We start from the raw sequence: 13,502 nt of genomic DNA, 5'->3' as shown, positions 1-13,502 counted from the left end.
CGATGCGAAAGTGTAAAGGAGGGCGTCGCTCTGCGCGGTGGCCAGGCTGTGCCACCAGTATCCATTATGAACAAAGATGATGTCAAAATGGATATAAAATTGGGAAAAAACAAATCCCTGAACCCTCCACATGTGACGCGTGACTGGAGCAGCTTCCACTTTCCTTCCTTTTCCTGCCGTCGGTCCCTAATAGACCCTCAGCTCAACACACACGGATGTAGTTGTTCTTTAAAGAGCCGCTTGCTGCTGCTGGATGAATATTGCACATAATAAGGCCTCGGCTTCCAGAGTCAAAACAAAGCTTTTCTTTTTTTTTTTCTCCTCCTCCGCGCACAGCATCCATCATCTCGCTTTAATACCAGGAAGCTAAAGGAAAATGTAAAAGAAATCTGTTCCCAATAAGCAGCGGCCAGGACGACGTGGGTGCGTGTCGCCGTGTGATTGAATGAGCGCCGCTCCCCCGACGGCAAACTAAACACCTCGGCGCCTCAGGGCGGCCGGGACGCACTCGCTTGTCATTGGATCGGATCAGATCGCACTCGCGGGAGGAATTCTGCCCCGCCGCGGAATAATATGATGCATTAAGCCGCACGCCGCCACCACGTACGGTGATTTAGGACGAGTGTTATTTAATCAGGGGGCCAAATGTTGCACGAGCACAGTGAGCTGAACAATTTCGCTATCTAACTTTCATCTTTTGCTAATTTTAAATAAAAAATAAACGTAAACAACATATATGCAAAACAAACTTTGTGCTCTGTGTGTATAAAAAAAGACGGTGAAAACAAACTTTAAATTGCTTTTTTCCCTGTTTTTGAAATTAGAGGCCAATTAATGAGGTTAAACAGCAGCTACGTGCAGGAAATAGCGATCAGCTGAGCAGGAAGCAGGAAGAGGAAGCAGCTTTTAGGAAATATTTTCCAGGGGAAAAAAAGCTTTATAAAGCTCCTCTCAGGGAAAATGAAACTTTATTATTTCTTCTTCTTTTTTTCTTTTTTTTAATAAACAACAGAAGAAAACCCTGTCATGTGACACTTAATTGCTTCCCACTTCTTCTTCTTCTTCTTCTTCTTCTTCTTCTTCTTCTTCTTCTTCTTCTTCTTCTCCTGCTGCTGCTTCTGTAGTGCAGCAGGATGAGAATTCACCTGGTGCTGCGTCTGCCTTCCTCCAGTATGGCCAGAATTTACCGTCCCCTTCCTCTGGGATCACACTCTCACCTGAAGCTGTGCAGAAGCGGCTAATTGCAGTGACGCTGGCCGGGAGGAAAAAAAAAAAGGGATTACAATTTGCAGGGAAATCATTTGATGTCGGGCTTCCAGAATCGCTGACAATTAAACGTGATCAAAAGCTGCTGCCAGTAGTGATTTATTTATTTGGTGGCAGCAGCAACCCCAACAAGGGTCGCGGCGAAAACAGCGTCCGCGCTCAACGCTTTCAAATCTGGAATCCCTCACAGAAGACGAGACCTCCTGCATTTTTCTTTTCCGGAAGGAGACGAAGAGCGCGTGATGGCGGCGGGTCGCGCCACCGCCTTTGCCGTCTCGACGCATTTGTAGGAATTTGTGTCAGATTGTTAGCGGTGGGTTGAAAGTTTTGATTTTCCACCAGCTGTCTGCCGGATCAGACAGTTTTAACATGCATCTCTATCCCCCACCCTCCTCTGCCCCTCCCCCTCCTCGCCTCTGCAGCAGTGATGGGTGAATACACATCTTGTTTTCGTCGGGGGGGGGGGCACTTTTCCCAGATCTGATCCCCTGCCAAGTCAGAACGAGAATAAGAAGCCTATGTATTGTCATCGTAAAAAAGAAAAAAAAAAGAAAGCATACAATGCAATTCGAGACGCAAGTCCTGCTCGGTGTTTTTAAAGAATGTTTAAATTCCATAACATTGAAATAATACGTCTGGTGCAGCTGCAAGACTCTGAGACAGCTCTCGATATTGCGGCAGAAACCGGCTCGCCGGCGATGTTGGAGAATCGCGTCTCACTAAGACGGCGGGAGGCTCCCGACGACGGCCTCCAATAAAGAGGAGCGGAGAGAGAGAGAGAGAGAGAGAGAGAGAGAGAGAGAGAGAGCGAGCGATCCCTGTGCTCATCAGCGGAGGAGGCGAGAAACACTCGTCAAAGGCCAGCGAGCTGCTGCTACCTGCCGGCCTGACAGAGTGATGGCTCCTCTGTAGTGCGAGCCCCTCTTTGTGTGTGTGTGTGTGTTTCCTAATTTTTACCGCACCACTCTCTGACGCCCCCTGAGCTCCTGCTTCTCACCTCGCTGCCTCTCTGCTCTCGTCTTCACAATCGTTCACTTGCCTCCTCGTCTTCCGGAATTCTTACGCGTGCCGACTCGGCGCTCCCTCAGCAGGTCTCCAGAGCGACGGCTCAACCTACATATACAACGCCGACGCTGACGCTTGAACACGCTCCCCGCGGCGTGTAGCTAGCTTGCTAGTGACACACCGCTGCAGCGGCGCTGCTGCTTGATCTTGGGAACCTGTCGTCTTTCCGGCTTTGATTGCGTCTCCCTCTGCCTGATGAGTGGCTGGCCACACCCAGGTGGGGGGTAAGGAGGGGAGGAGGGACGGAGGGGGAGGAGGGTCCGCATGCTGCGGCGTCGGAGAGCATTGTCGGAACTGTGGAGAAGCCCAGTAGAGCCAATTAGACACTCAGCTGTAATCTCCGGAGCCGAGTGGATCCAGGAGGAGGGCAGAGGAGTGAAGGAAGGAAGGAAGGAAGGAAGGAAGACTGATGAAAGTGAGAGAGGGATCTCCAGGTTTGACGGGTGGAGGGGGGAGCTTCAAAATAAAGGGCAAATCGGTGAGGTTTAAGAGTGAGAGACGGAGAACAGAACATGGACGTCGGAGGCGAACTTCAGCTGTCGGACTTTTATCAGCTAAACGGATGGAGCGGCGGGAGGGGAGCCCTCGGGGGCCACCGCACGAGGCTTCTAAAAGCTGACTCCTCCCCCTGCCTCCCCCCTCTTCCCTACCCCCCCAGCAGTGTTGTCAGAGGAGCAACAAGGGCTCCCTTTAATGCCTCATATCTGCCTGTCATGTCCCACCGCCTCCGGCGCTTCACTTTTCGCTCTTTCACCTTTTGCACTGTTCTCTCTCCCCCCCGCCTCCCACAAAACCCCCGACCCCCACCCCCCACCCGCCCTCCCATTATTCCCTCTGCCGAACGCAGCCTCCACCACCACCACCCCCCCCAAGCCGCATGGTAATGTTCTCAGAAATTACAGTGAGGTAAACAGAGCAGGGTGTCGGAATGAAATAACAGCCGCGGGGCTGTCAGCCCAGGCGAGGGGGGCCATCCGTCAGCAGGAAATGACACGTCGGCTGCACCACCCTCTCCCCCGCCAACCCACCACCACCACCACCGCCAACTTGCACACACACGCAGTCTCCCGGATTCCTCCCCGTCCTCGTGGCAAGGTGATGCAATTATGCTCATCAAAGGGTCGCAGCCCCTCCGTCAGCCCACCGCCACTGGTCAGCAGATGACAGGAAACCGAGCGCACGAGAGGCTCGCACGCATGTCATTACGCCGAGACGGGATATACGGCCAGCGCACGCACCTCAATCACCGCCTGGTCGGCGGCCCGACTGCAGGCGACGGCTGACATTAAAGGAAATTAAATCTCCTTTGCCGTCTCACCTCCCATCAGAATCCCCGCTCCCGCTCCCTCTCCCGTCCTTGTAACCTTCTCATCTGGGTGTTTAGGGCTTTGTGGCGCGGAACGTCATCAAAGGACGGGAGTGAGGGGGTGGAGGTGTGTGGGGCGATAATCCCCCCCACCGCCGCTAGAACCGGCGCTATTAGCCAGCGGAGCGCAAATTACCGCTCGGGCGTTTTCAATCGAGCCCTTTGACGGCGACACCGGGAGACGAGGGCGCTTTGACTGGGAGACGGCGGAGGAAGCAGGCTGCCGCATCATCAGCTGAGCCCCTGCCAGCGAGTCAGATTGGTTAAGTGCCCCCCCTCACCCCGCCTAGAGCGGGAGAGAGGGAAACCTATTTGACATAATGCTGGGAAGGAGGGGGGAAAAAGCAAAAACCCATCAGCTCACGTGACAGACGGCCGTCAAAGAGAAGGAGCTGCTCGGCTGCAGTGGCGCCTCGGGACGGAGGGACTTAGCGGCGGAGTGACACATCGCTGCGCTGCGTTCGCACAGGCAGATTTAATTAAGCCGCTGCATCCGGAACCAGATCACTACGTCGCAAGCCGAGGCTCAGGAACCCTGGGAGCTATTTGCAAAATTCAGCTCGCTACAACTTTCAGAGAAGCTGATTTTTTTGGGGGGTACGCGACGTCACAGCGCCCTCTGTGGGTGCTTTTCTCCTGCTTTATTGTCTACCATTACCAACTGCATGAGAGCATTTTTCCTCTGCTGTGTCTTTAAAACCTCTCCTGCTCAGACATTGCTCAGGACCTGCAGGGAGCCGGTTTGTTTTGGTCTGCAGGCAGTGCAAAACCATGACATCTAGTGGTGAAATAGCAGGGATGCAGAAAGCCCACAAAGAAAGAGGAGGTTCTGTTATCCAGCCTGATTGACTCCCTGGTTTGAGTTCCTGTATTTCTTTTTTTAATATTGTTTTTATGATTAGTATCTATTTTTCCAGCTGGGGCGTTACCAGGCAGCAATGCTGGGTCCCCAAGGCTTTAATCAGTTCAAACACGTCCTGTCAGATAAGACGGCTAATTAATCAGGGGAGGGAGCAGGATTCTCCTCTGACATATGGAGAGATGGAAACAGGAACTCTGGCAGAGGAACGTCCTCTCCACCTCCCTGAACCTTTTTTTCCCCCTCTGCCATCAGCAGAAGTCTTATTTTGTGCAGGAGAAGTCTTATTATTTTTTTCTAAAGTGTCATTGAAGCGATAGCAGGGCCGGCCGGCCGGCCTGCTCGAGACACAAAACTTCTGCACCGTCTTGTATCGGTTTCCCTCGCCGGGCAGATTGTATGAATTTTCTTTGGACAGGAGCCAGCGTGTCGACCTTCTCGTCCTTGTTCCCTCTTGTCCCGCCGCCAGTTGCTTTATGCTCCCAGCCTCGGCCAACTCGGACTCTCTTGTATATTTTTTTCCCCCTGCAGCTTTTACGTCGCGCCATAAAACTCGGTGTCGGCGTTTGTCTCACTAAATTGCGATATCTGTCTTTATTACGACAGAGCGGATCCCAAGAACTATAGTTTGTTTTATTTCTTCATGGCCACGGTGTCTTTGGCTCCTCTGTTGTTGTTTCCCTTTATAGTTCAGGCCGCTGATGTTGTGAAGCCTTTGCGTACGTGGCGTGTGCATAAGATGCTGTTAATCTGTTCAATCGTCACCTCATGGGTCGCTCCATAAACACTTAAGTGGAACCTGAAGCTGATTCTCATCTAAAATGTTTCTGCCTTATTTTTGTGGCGGCTTGAATCTGGAAGCATCTGCTGCTGCTGCTGCTGCTGCTGCTGCTGCTGCTGCTGCTGCGGGATGAAGAAGAGGACGTGATGAACGAGGGCGGCTCACTGATCAGTATCTGGCGGGCTGCCTGATTGGATAGTTTACCTGAGTGGGAGGACGGATCGGCTGTAATTCGATAAGTTTGAAGAGGTGGGGGGTGGTGAGAGGGGGGGAGAAAAGGAAAAGATTATGCAAACGTGCAGACAGCCTCATAAAGACACATGATCGGAGGATAAGGAAGTCCTGATGTATTTCCCTGCCTAAGTGGGAGAGTGACTCACTCTGGATAAACCGGTTGATTTGCATGGTGGCTGCCTGGCTCGGAGGCTGATTGACTGCCGGGGCTGCTGCTGCTGCTGCTGTGCACAGCTGCTCTGCTCCACAGCTCGCCGGGGACCCCTCTGCTAGCTCGGAGCTCAGCCCACCACCAGCTGTGCTGCTACACCTTGCAGCAGCAGCCTCTGGGCGCTACAGAGGACGAGCTGTCGGTACAAGGCGACGCTCTCGGGTTTCCGTCTCATCCTCTCGTCTTGATCTCTCACGTTAAAAAAGAAGCGCAGAGAGAGCGACTCTACTCTTCCCCTTGCTCATTTTTTTTTTTAGCTCTTGGCCCTTGGGGGGAGTGTAGTGGTTGAAGTCTACTCCTCCGAAAGAGGAGCACCCCTTCAAGAACGTGTTACGCCCAGCATCAGCCTTTGGTATTTTTTTCTGCCATTGCCAGAAATTCACTACGGTGTTTACAGCCCCTTGTGTCGTGTGCCATTTACACTCAATAATAAAACAACAATAACATATTCAGAAAACATGACGCTGAATAGTTAGTATTAGCTAGGTGGCTATCCAGACGTCATTGAAAAAGGACCACGATCCGTTGGAACGATATTAAACCGAGAGAACACAAAGCTTACGGCCAATTAAAGATCTTTGTTATAGGAGAAAGTGGCAACATTCTTGAGTATTGCTCGCTGTAGTCGCACAAAGTTATTCCGGGAAATAATCTCACGAGCCTCCGACCCGAGTGCGTCCCCGGAAAATCTTCATTTCAAGGACCATTTAGCCCTCACATTTCACCCCGCCTCTTTATTGCCACGAGACTCGGAACACCCTTCACCTAAATGATAATGTGCGAAAACAGGAGGGGGAGGGGGCTGAGTAGCGGTGTGTGGTGGTGATGTGGGGGGGGGGGGGGGGTGAGGCATTGATTGCGCCTCGCCGCTGGAGAGACGAGGCCCGTGAGATCTCGGCACAAATGGAAAGAGCCTAATTTCGCTGGAGTTGAAATGTGGCGTTTCTCACCATTTCTCCTCCTCTTTTCTTCTTCTTCTTCAGCAACAGGAGCAGGACCCCACCAACCTGTACATCTCCAACCTGCCGGTGTCGATGGACGAGCAGGAGCTGGAGAACATGCTGAAGCCGCTGGGCCACGTCATCTCCACCAGGATACTGAGGGACGCCAACGGGGTCAGCAGAGGGGTCGGCTTCGCCAGGTACGCGACTCACCAGTTTCCAGAAGTGATCGATATGCATCATATATCGGCTGATATAGGTGTTTTGTTTTTTACAAACATCTGTATCCAATGATAGCAATCCAATGATAGCAATCCAATGATAGCGGTGCATGTTTTTCTCGAACCTTTCTCTCACAATACAATGTGGGATGCTATGCTGAATGTTAACAGTAGGTCTTGTAACAGGTAGTACTTGCTTTGTCAAGGAAGACGCACAAATTGCAAAATAAAGTAAAGTTATGAGAGAAGAACGTCACGGCAAATCTTTTAACACAACCGCTAGGAAAAGTTCTGCTTAAAAATGCCAAAATCCATCCTATTGGTTATCTGCAGAATTTGAAACGTTGGTATTGAACGTTGGTACAGATTTTTAGATTTTGTGTGCCACTAGTTCTAGGCAGTAGTCAGGCTGTACTGTGAGTCTGCAAGCTCACTCTGAGCATGTACGCCTCACCGTGTGCATCCATTCACCGCCAGTACGTTTCTGCCTTTTACTCCTGACCCACATTAGAAAGTGCAGCCACTGTAACGAACGCACACGGCGACGTTGTGCGCCCGTGAACAAGCGCACAAAAAAAAAACCCAAAAACATGCGTCTGATGTGTGAATGCCGGAAGCGTGAGGGGCCGATACGAGGACTAAAGCCTTTCAGCCGCTGCACATTTCACACACAATAGGTGGGAGATAAACGTGTTTTGTTCACCTCGTCCCCACCGGCTCCCACCGTCGCTCTCCATTTTCCTCCCACTGCAGTTTCAGACAAACATGTATAATGCAGCCGCAGAAGTAATCCACATTTTGATAATAAATAAATAAACCAGGCTTTATATAATTGATGGGGTAACCTTAAAGCATTACTCACCTGGACCTTGGCGTGTGTGTGTGTGTGTGTGTGTGTGTGTGTGTGTATGTGTGTGTGGGGGGGGGGGGGGTTTAAAAAAGCTGACATTTCATCAGCGTGTCGCTGCAAAAATAACTCTGACGTCCTCACCATTGCTTTCTGTTGTTGATTAAAGCGGCATTTTAGCTGTGAATATTTATTAAGAATTTAGGATTTATTAGGACAAATTATTTCATGATTTGATAATTGTTTTCTTAGTTTGTCAGTTAGTTGAAGGTACTCTTATTTAAGATATTTAAGAAACATTTGATATTTAATTTTGTTCACGTTCAAGTTCAAGTTATTTATTTTCATTGTTGAACAAACTTAACAACGAAATTTGTTTGGAGCATCGCCATCACCACTGGCATCAGTACTGATAACAATAATCATAAATAAATGAAAAAATAAAAATAAAAACTCCAAAGTGCAATAGTGCTAGTGCATATGAAATATTGACAGTCCAGCAATGCAGTCCAGTTATTGATGTTAGTTATGGAGGTGGTGGAGTTATGTTACCAAGGGGGGGTTAGATATTTTTACATCTATTGAAAGAAGCTACTGTATGTATTTACAGGGTAAATACATAGAGGGACTTTCACTGGATGCAATATGATGTAATTGTTCAATTGTTAAATATTGTCCTCAAACAGCGACGTTGCAATATTTTCTTCCTAAAACGCTTGGTGTAATGGGAGCCACTCAGGATGGGCAGGGAGACAGTTTGTTTTGATCAACTTACACATTCCAAAAAACAAAACTGTGACACCTAGTGGTGAAATGGTCTCGCATACAGGCCCTTTTAAGCCTGGTTCTGATGGAGGATTTCCATTCCGAGCGTTCCATGCTGTCTGTGTATTAAACGATGCCTTCATTAAATCCCATTCTGGACTGCAGCCTGGCTCTAAACAGCTGATTCCTTTTGCCGCTTATAAAAGTTTCCACTTCCACTCGCTTGTTAATCCCCCAAAGTCGTAAAAAAAAAAAAAAAAACCTGCTCTGTCCTTGTCCTCAGCGACCGCCTGCCGCCTCCCCGCTTCCTCACCATACATCGCCACCTTGTTTACCCGGCCGCAGCGCCATCTTGCAGGGATTTTTCCTAATCACCTGCTCAGGCTGAACCCTCTCCTGCTCCCTGCTGCATCGCCGAGGGTTACCGCCAGACAGACAGACAGACAGACAGACAGACAGACAGACAGGCCAAAGGGGGAAAAAAAAGAAAAAAGGAAATGAGCGCCGACTGAGACAGACGGGTGCAAACGTCGGCATTCACCGGCGGAGGGCCCGGGCGCACGTGCACGTGCGCGTGCTCACGCGGACAGGTAGGCAGCCTCCTGCAGGCCGACAAGCAGAGCACAGCAACAACCTGCCAGCAGCCACCTGTTCAGGCAGCCCTCGGTGGGAGTGGGACAGGCGCTTGATGGAAAGGGAGGAGTGCGAGACGGCGGGGGAGAGAAGGACGGGAGCGTGCATGCGTGTGTGGGAGAGAAAAGAAAGAAAAAAAAGAGCAATTTATAATGAAGAGACAGAGAAGGTGACGGCAAGGAGAAGGGAGCAGAGAATGACTGTTATCTTTAGGAATAAAACGAATAGGACGAGTGGAGGATTTTTTTTTTTTTTTTGCCAATTTTGAGGGAACCGAAAATGAAGTGCAGGGAAACTGTCACATAAAGGGGAGGAGGTGGAGGTGGAGGTGGAGGTGGAGGGCGGGGATTCCAAAGCAAACCAGTGAATGAATGTGTTTCAGGCCGCTCGTCCCGTCGACCGGGTCCACAGACAGACGGAGGGACAAACAGCCGGAGGAGGAGGGCTGAGCTTGCGAGGGGCATTAGAGAGAGTAAACCGAGCTAAGTGTTTGTGGGCCGATCCATTACTGTTATCAGAGCCCATTACTCCCGGCCCGGCACTAATCATTGCCGACAGCAGCACCTGATGCCATTAGGCTGCAGCAGCACTAGCAGCAGCAGCAGCAGCAGCAGCAATAGAAGAGAGGAGGCCGAGCTGCAGCCTCCCACTGACTGACTGACTGACTGATTGACTGACTGACTGACTGACTGCAGCCTCCAGTTTGCGACCCCACACACACACACAGGCCTGTCTGCTGTATTTCCGACCCACCTGGTTTCTGTCTGCGTACCTGCTAGTAAGAGTCAAAGGGAGGAACGCAGGAGGAGGAGGAGGGAAAGCGAGTGTCGGGTGGTTGGATCGACTCAGCCGCACACACGCAGAAAAATCTAAAGTCTCAGAAACCTGGAGAAGCCTGATATTTAAAGCCTGTTTGTTTTTCCTCTCTCTCTCCCCCCCTCCCCTCTCTCTCGCCCCTCTGCCGTGATGTGGGGCACGGCAGAGGGGCGAGAGATGTTTTATACCTTTTCAAATGTTCAGTTTTCATCCCCAAGCCTGAGAAGACTGTGTGTAAAATATACAAAGCGCAGAGTTCATGTCAGCCAACCAAAACCCAGCACACCCACCTCTCTTTCAATCCAACAAGCATTTATCAAAAGTCCTTTTTATTTTCGTTCTCACAGCCGGTTGGCGACAGCAACATCAACTACAAAGACGCCCTTCTTTTTTTTTTAACGCCCCCTCCCCAGTAAGATAAAATAAAGAAGATCTACTGCATCCTAAATCACACGGAACCTTTTGAAAACGCACTTCGTCCCTTTTTTTTTGTCTGTGATAATTGAAAAGGCCTTGGCCTGCGATGGAGCAGTTTGACAGACTCCTGGTCTGCGCTCGGGTCCTTTTTTTGGACGATTATGGAGAAATATTCCAGTTAATCACGTCCGTGGTATTTCCATTTCCAGCGGTAAAAAAAAAAAAAGAGGCAAAGTCAGCAGAGTTGGAGAAAAATGGACATTATCCTCCTCTCCTCTCCGCTGTCATCTGCCTCCGCAGTGTCTGCCGGGAGTTTTCAGCCCGACGACCACAGAGTGACGGCGCAGGAGGGGACGAAGAGCCGTGATAGCTTCTTAGAAAAAAAAGATAGAGAAAAAGAGAGATTTTCGACTAAGTAACACCAGCTGATTAACATCAGGGAGGTTTCAGGATGACTGATGACGGCAGGAAGCCTTCGAGATGACGAATTCTAAAAAGAGGAGTGGGAAGAGGGGAAGAAAGAAAAGGAGAGGACGGTTGGCGGCGGTGGGTCGGGCGCTAGCGGGCGGGCAGAGAGGGGCGGGGGGGCACGGAATGTGAGAAGCAATGGTTTTCCCCGCCCGGGGTTAGCGAGGCTAACGCTGAAAGATGGAGGAGATCCGATGGGAGAGAAAGAGACGTCAAAAAAAGAGGCGCCGACGGAGGGAGGGTGGTGGGGGGGGCTGGAAGATGGATGGAGGGGGGAGCGAGCGATAAAGTAAGCCGTGGTTGGACGAGGGAAGAAAGATGGAGGTGGTGGTGGTGGTGGGGTTGGGGGGGTGGCTGACAGGATGATGTGAGTATTCCCAGAGGTGAGAGCGAGTGAAGCATCAGCAGCTCGGACGCGATGGATGCCGCAGGAGTGTGTTAGCGCCGACGCGGCAATCGGTCAAAGCTGCGGCGAGGTGACGCTCCCGACGTTCCGAGGTGAAGATCCAGAGAGGAATCCGCTTCCTGCAGGAAGCTGTGTGTCGTTAGCGATCTCGGAACGACAGCGTTTTGTGCTGCCAAGGACGAGGTTTTCCTCAAGTTGTGACCGATGTTGAAATACGTGGTATTGAAAGATTTCTTGTTTTTTTGCTTGAGCCTTTCTTTAATAATAAGCAAAATAAGGATGAACTTAAAAGGTTGGTTAAGTTGTCAAACTCTCAGCTTTTCCTCAGTTGCCTAGAGGTGCCGATGGCCTCAGGCCCAAAGTGTTTCAAGGTCCCGTTTTGAGCATCCAAGTAAAACTCTGATCACCTGAAAACAGCATCTTTAGCCCTCAGTTGCCTTTTCCACGTTTGGAAGGAAAAATCAGGTGGCCAAAGGGATTTCACCAAGCATGGAGACGTATCAATGAGGTGCGGTTGCCCATTGTGACATCATGAAGGGATCATCCCAAGAGCCGTGTACATTTCTCAGGTCTCCCTTCAACACAGCTGCGCAGATTTGAAAAATAAGGAATGAGTACACAATTTTTTTCAGGCCACCATCTGTGTACCTGTACCCCTCACCCCCATACATGTTCTAAACTGACGTGTGTGTGAATAAAGATGTGTGTGCGTGTGTGTGAGCATCGGTTCCTTCCTGCTGACGACGCGAGACCGCAGCCCTCCTGCTGTTCGGCCGCTCGGTTTGATGCTGCGGCTGCCGAAGAGAAGACGTCTCAGTCGGCTCCCTGCGTTTCCTCTCTGCTCGCCACTCAGTAATTCAAACAAACTCTAGAGCTCGTCACTTTTACCTTCCCATAACTTCTTATCTAACCCCCACCCCCTCCCCCGACGTCCCCGCACCTCCACCACCCTCCTCTCTGCTGTGTTGTCACTCCAGGGCTGAGGAACAACAGGTTCTTCTCCCTCCAGTCCTAATACTTGGTCCTGATGAGCCTGTGACTCACGACGAGCACAGTGACATTCTGAGGCGGACGGACGGAGTGAGGGACGGAGGGACAGACGGAGTGACAGACGGACAGACGGACAGACTCTCTGATTCCTCTCAGATCAGATCACAGGAATTAGATCATTTCAAAGAGATCATGCAAGCGACTGTGGAGTGTCTGGACTTTTCCAGTATGTTGTGTGACATTTCCGGATGCGACTCTCTGTCTCTTCCATCGTGTAAAATAATCTTCAATGCTGCAGATTGTAAGAGGTGCACACTTAGCCCTTTGTTTGCAGCCTCCCTCGCGTAAATGTCAGCCTAATGAAAAAGACACCGAGGCTTGTTGGACTTTGCACATGGAAAAACGAGGCGAACCCGTTTAATAACCGCCTGGGGGTAGGATTGTCAGAAAGCTGATGGAGAGGCCCTTTGTGACATCACGAACGATTGACGTCCAGCAGCCGCTGTGCTGACAGCGTTAGCCGAAGCACAGCGCAGGACGGACTGTTCCCTCCGCTCGGGGAGTTCACTGGGAGTTGAAGACTGAATCATCTGCATAATGACGTGACCTTTGACTGCCTTTGTTGTCGTTTCCGTGAGCTCACCCGCTCTCCGTTCTTCCTCTCTCCCTCCCTCCTCCTCCTCCTCCCTCCTTCTTGCTTAGGATGGAGTCCACAGAGAAGTGTGAAGTGGTGATACAGCATTTCAACGGAAAATACCTGAAAACCCCACCAGGCATTCCAGGTGAGTCCCCCACCCTCCACCCCTAACCCCCCACCACACACACATACACACACACACACATACACACACACCTCCTCCCAAATGAGAAACTTCCCGTCTAATTCCATTAGGCTGACGTGCCGATGTCTCGGACGTGCCGGACAGCTTGATAGATTGTGCGCGCTGTTGTTTGTGACACCTGACGGCGGTGGCGGCGGCTCTGTACCTGTGGCTCCCCTCCCTCCCCCTCCTCCCCCACCCCCCCTTCCTTCTCTTCGCCAGGGCTTTTTGCAGCTGCGGCCTGGAACTTTGCAGGTCCGGGAGAGGGAGAAAAAAAACACCCTCTTAATATTCACACTCACGCCTCCTCCGCTGCTGTTTTTGCAATCTACTTAAGAGCTGCCGCTGCCTCCTCGTGTCTCCCGCCGCCGTCCCGTGTCCTCCTCTCCTTCCTA

At 50.9% G+C, this 13,502-nt stretch overlaps 1 protein-coding gene across 8 annotated transcripts in view; it reads left to right on the top strand.

The window, feature by feature from the left end:
• Positions 1 to 13,502, top strand: part of rbms3 (RNA binding motif, single stranded interacting protein) — a 253,173-nt gene that overhangs the window by 178,396 nt on the left and 61,275 nt on the right. For all 8 annotated transcript variants that reach the window (XM_076011886.1, XM_076011887.1, XM_076011893.1 and 5 more), the window contains 2 exons: positions 6,766 to 6,923; positions 12,989 to 13,068. In XM_076011886.1, coding sequence (XP_075868001.1) covers positions 6,766 to 6,923; positions 12,989 to 13,068 — 238 coding nt within the window. The remainder of the gene's footprint in view (positions 1 to 6,765; positions 6,924 to 12,988; positions 13,069 to 13,502) is intronic.

The sequence above is a fragment of the Nelusetta ayraudi genome, unplaced genomic scaffold, assembly GCF_046127955.1.
Source record: "Nelusetta ayraudi isolate G7.1 ecotype Tasmania unplaced genomic scaffold, CSIRO-AGI_Nayr_v1 ptg000135l, whole genome shotgun sequence".
NCBI classification, from domain to species: Eukaryota; Metazoa; Chordata; class Actinopteri; order Tetraodontiformes; family Monacanthidae; genus Nelusetta; species Nelusetta ayraudi.
The sequence above is the reverse complement of the archived record's forward strand: the minus strand, read 5'-3'. Positions and strand labels throughout refer to the sequence as shown.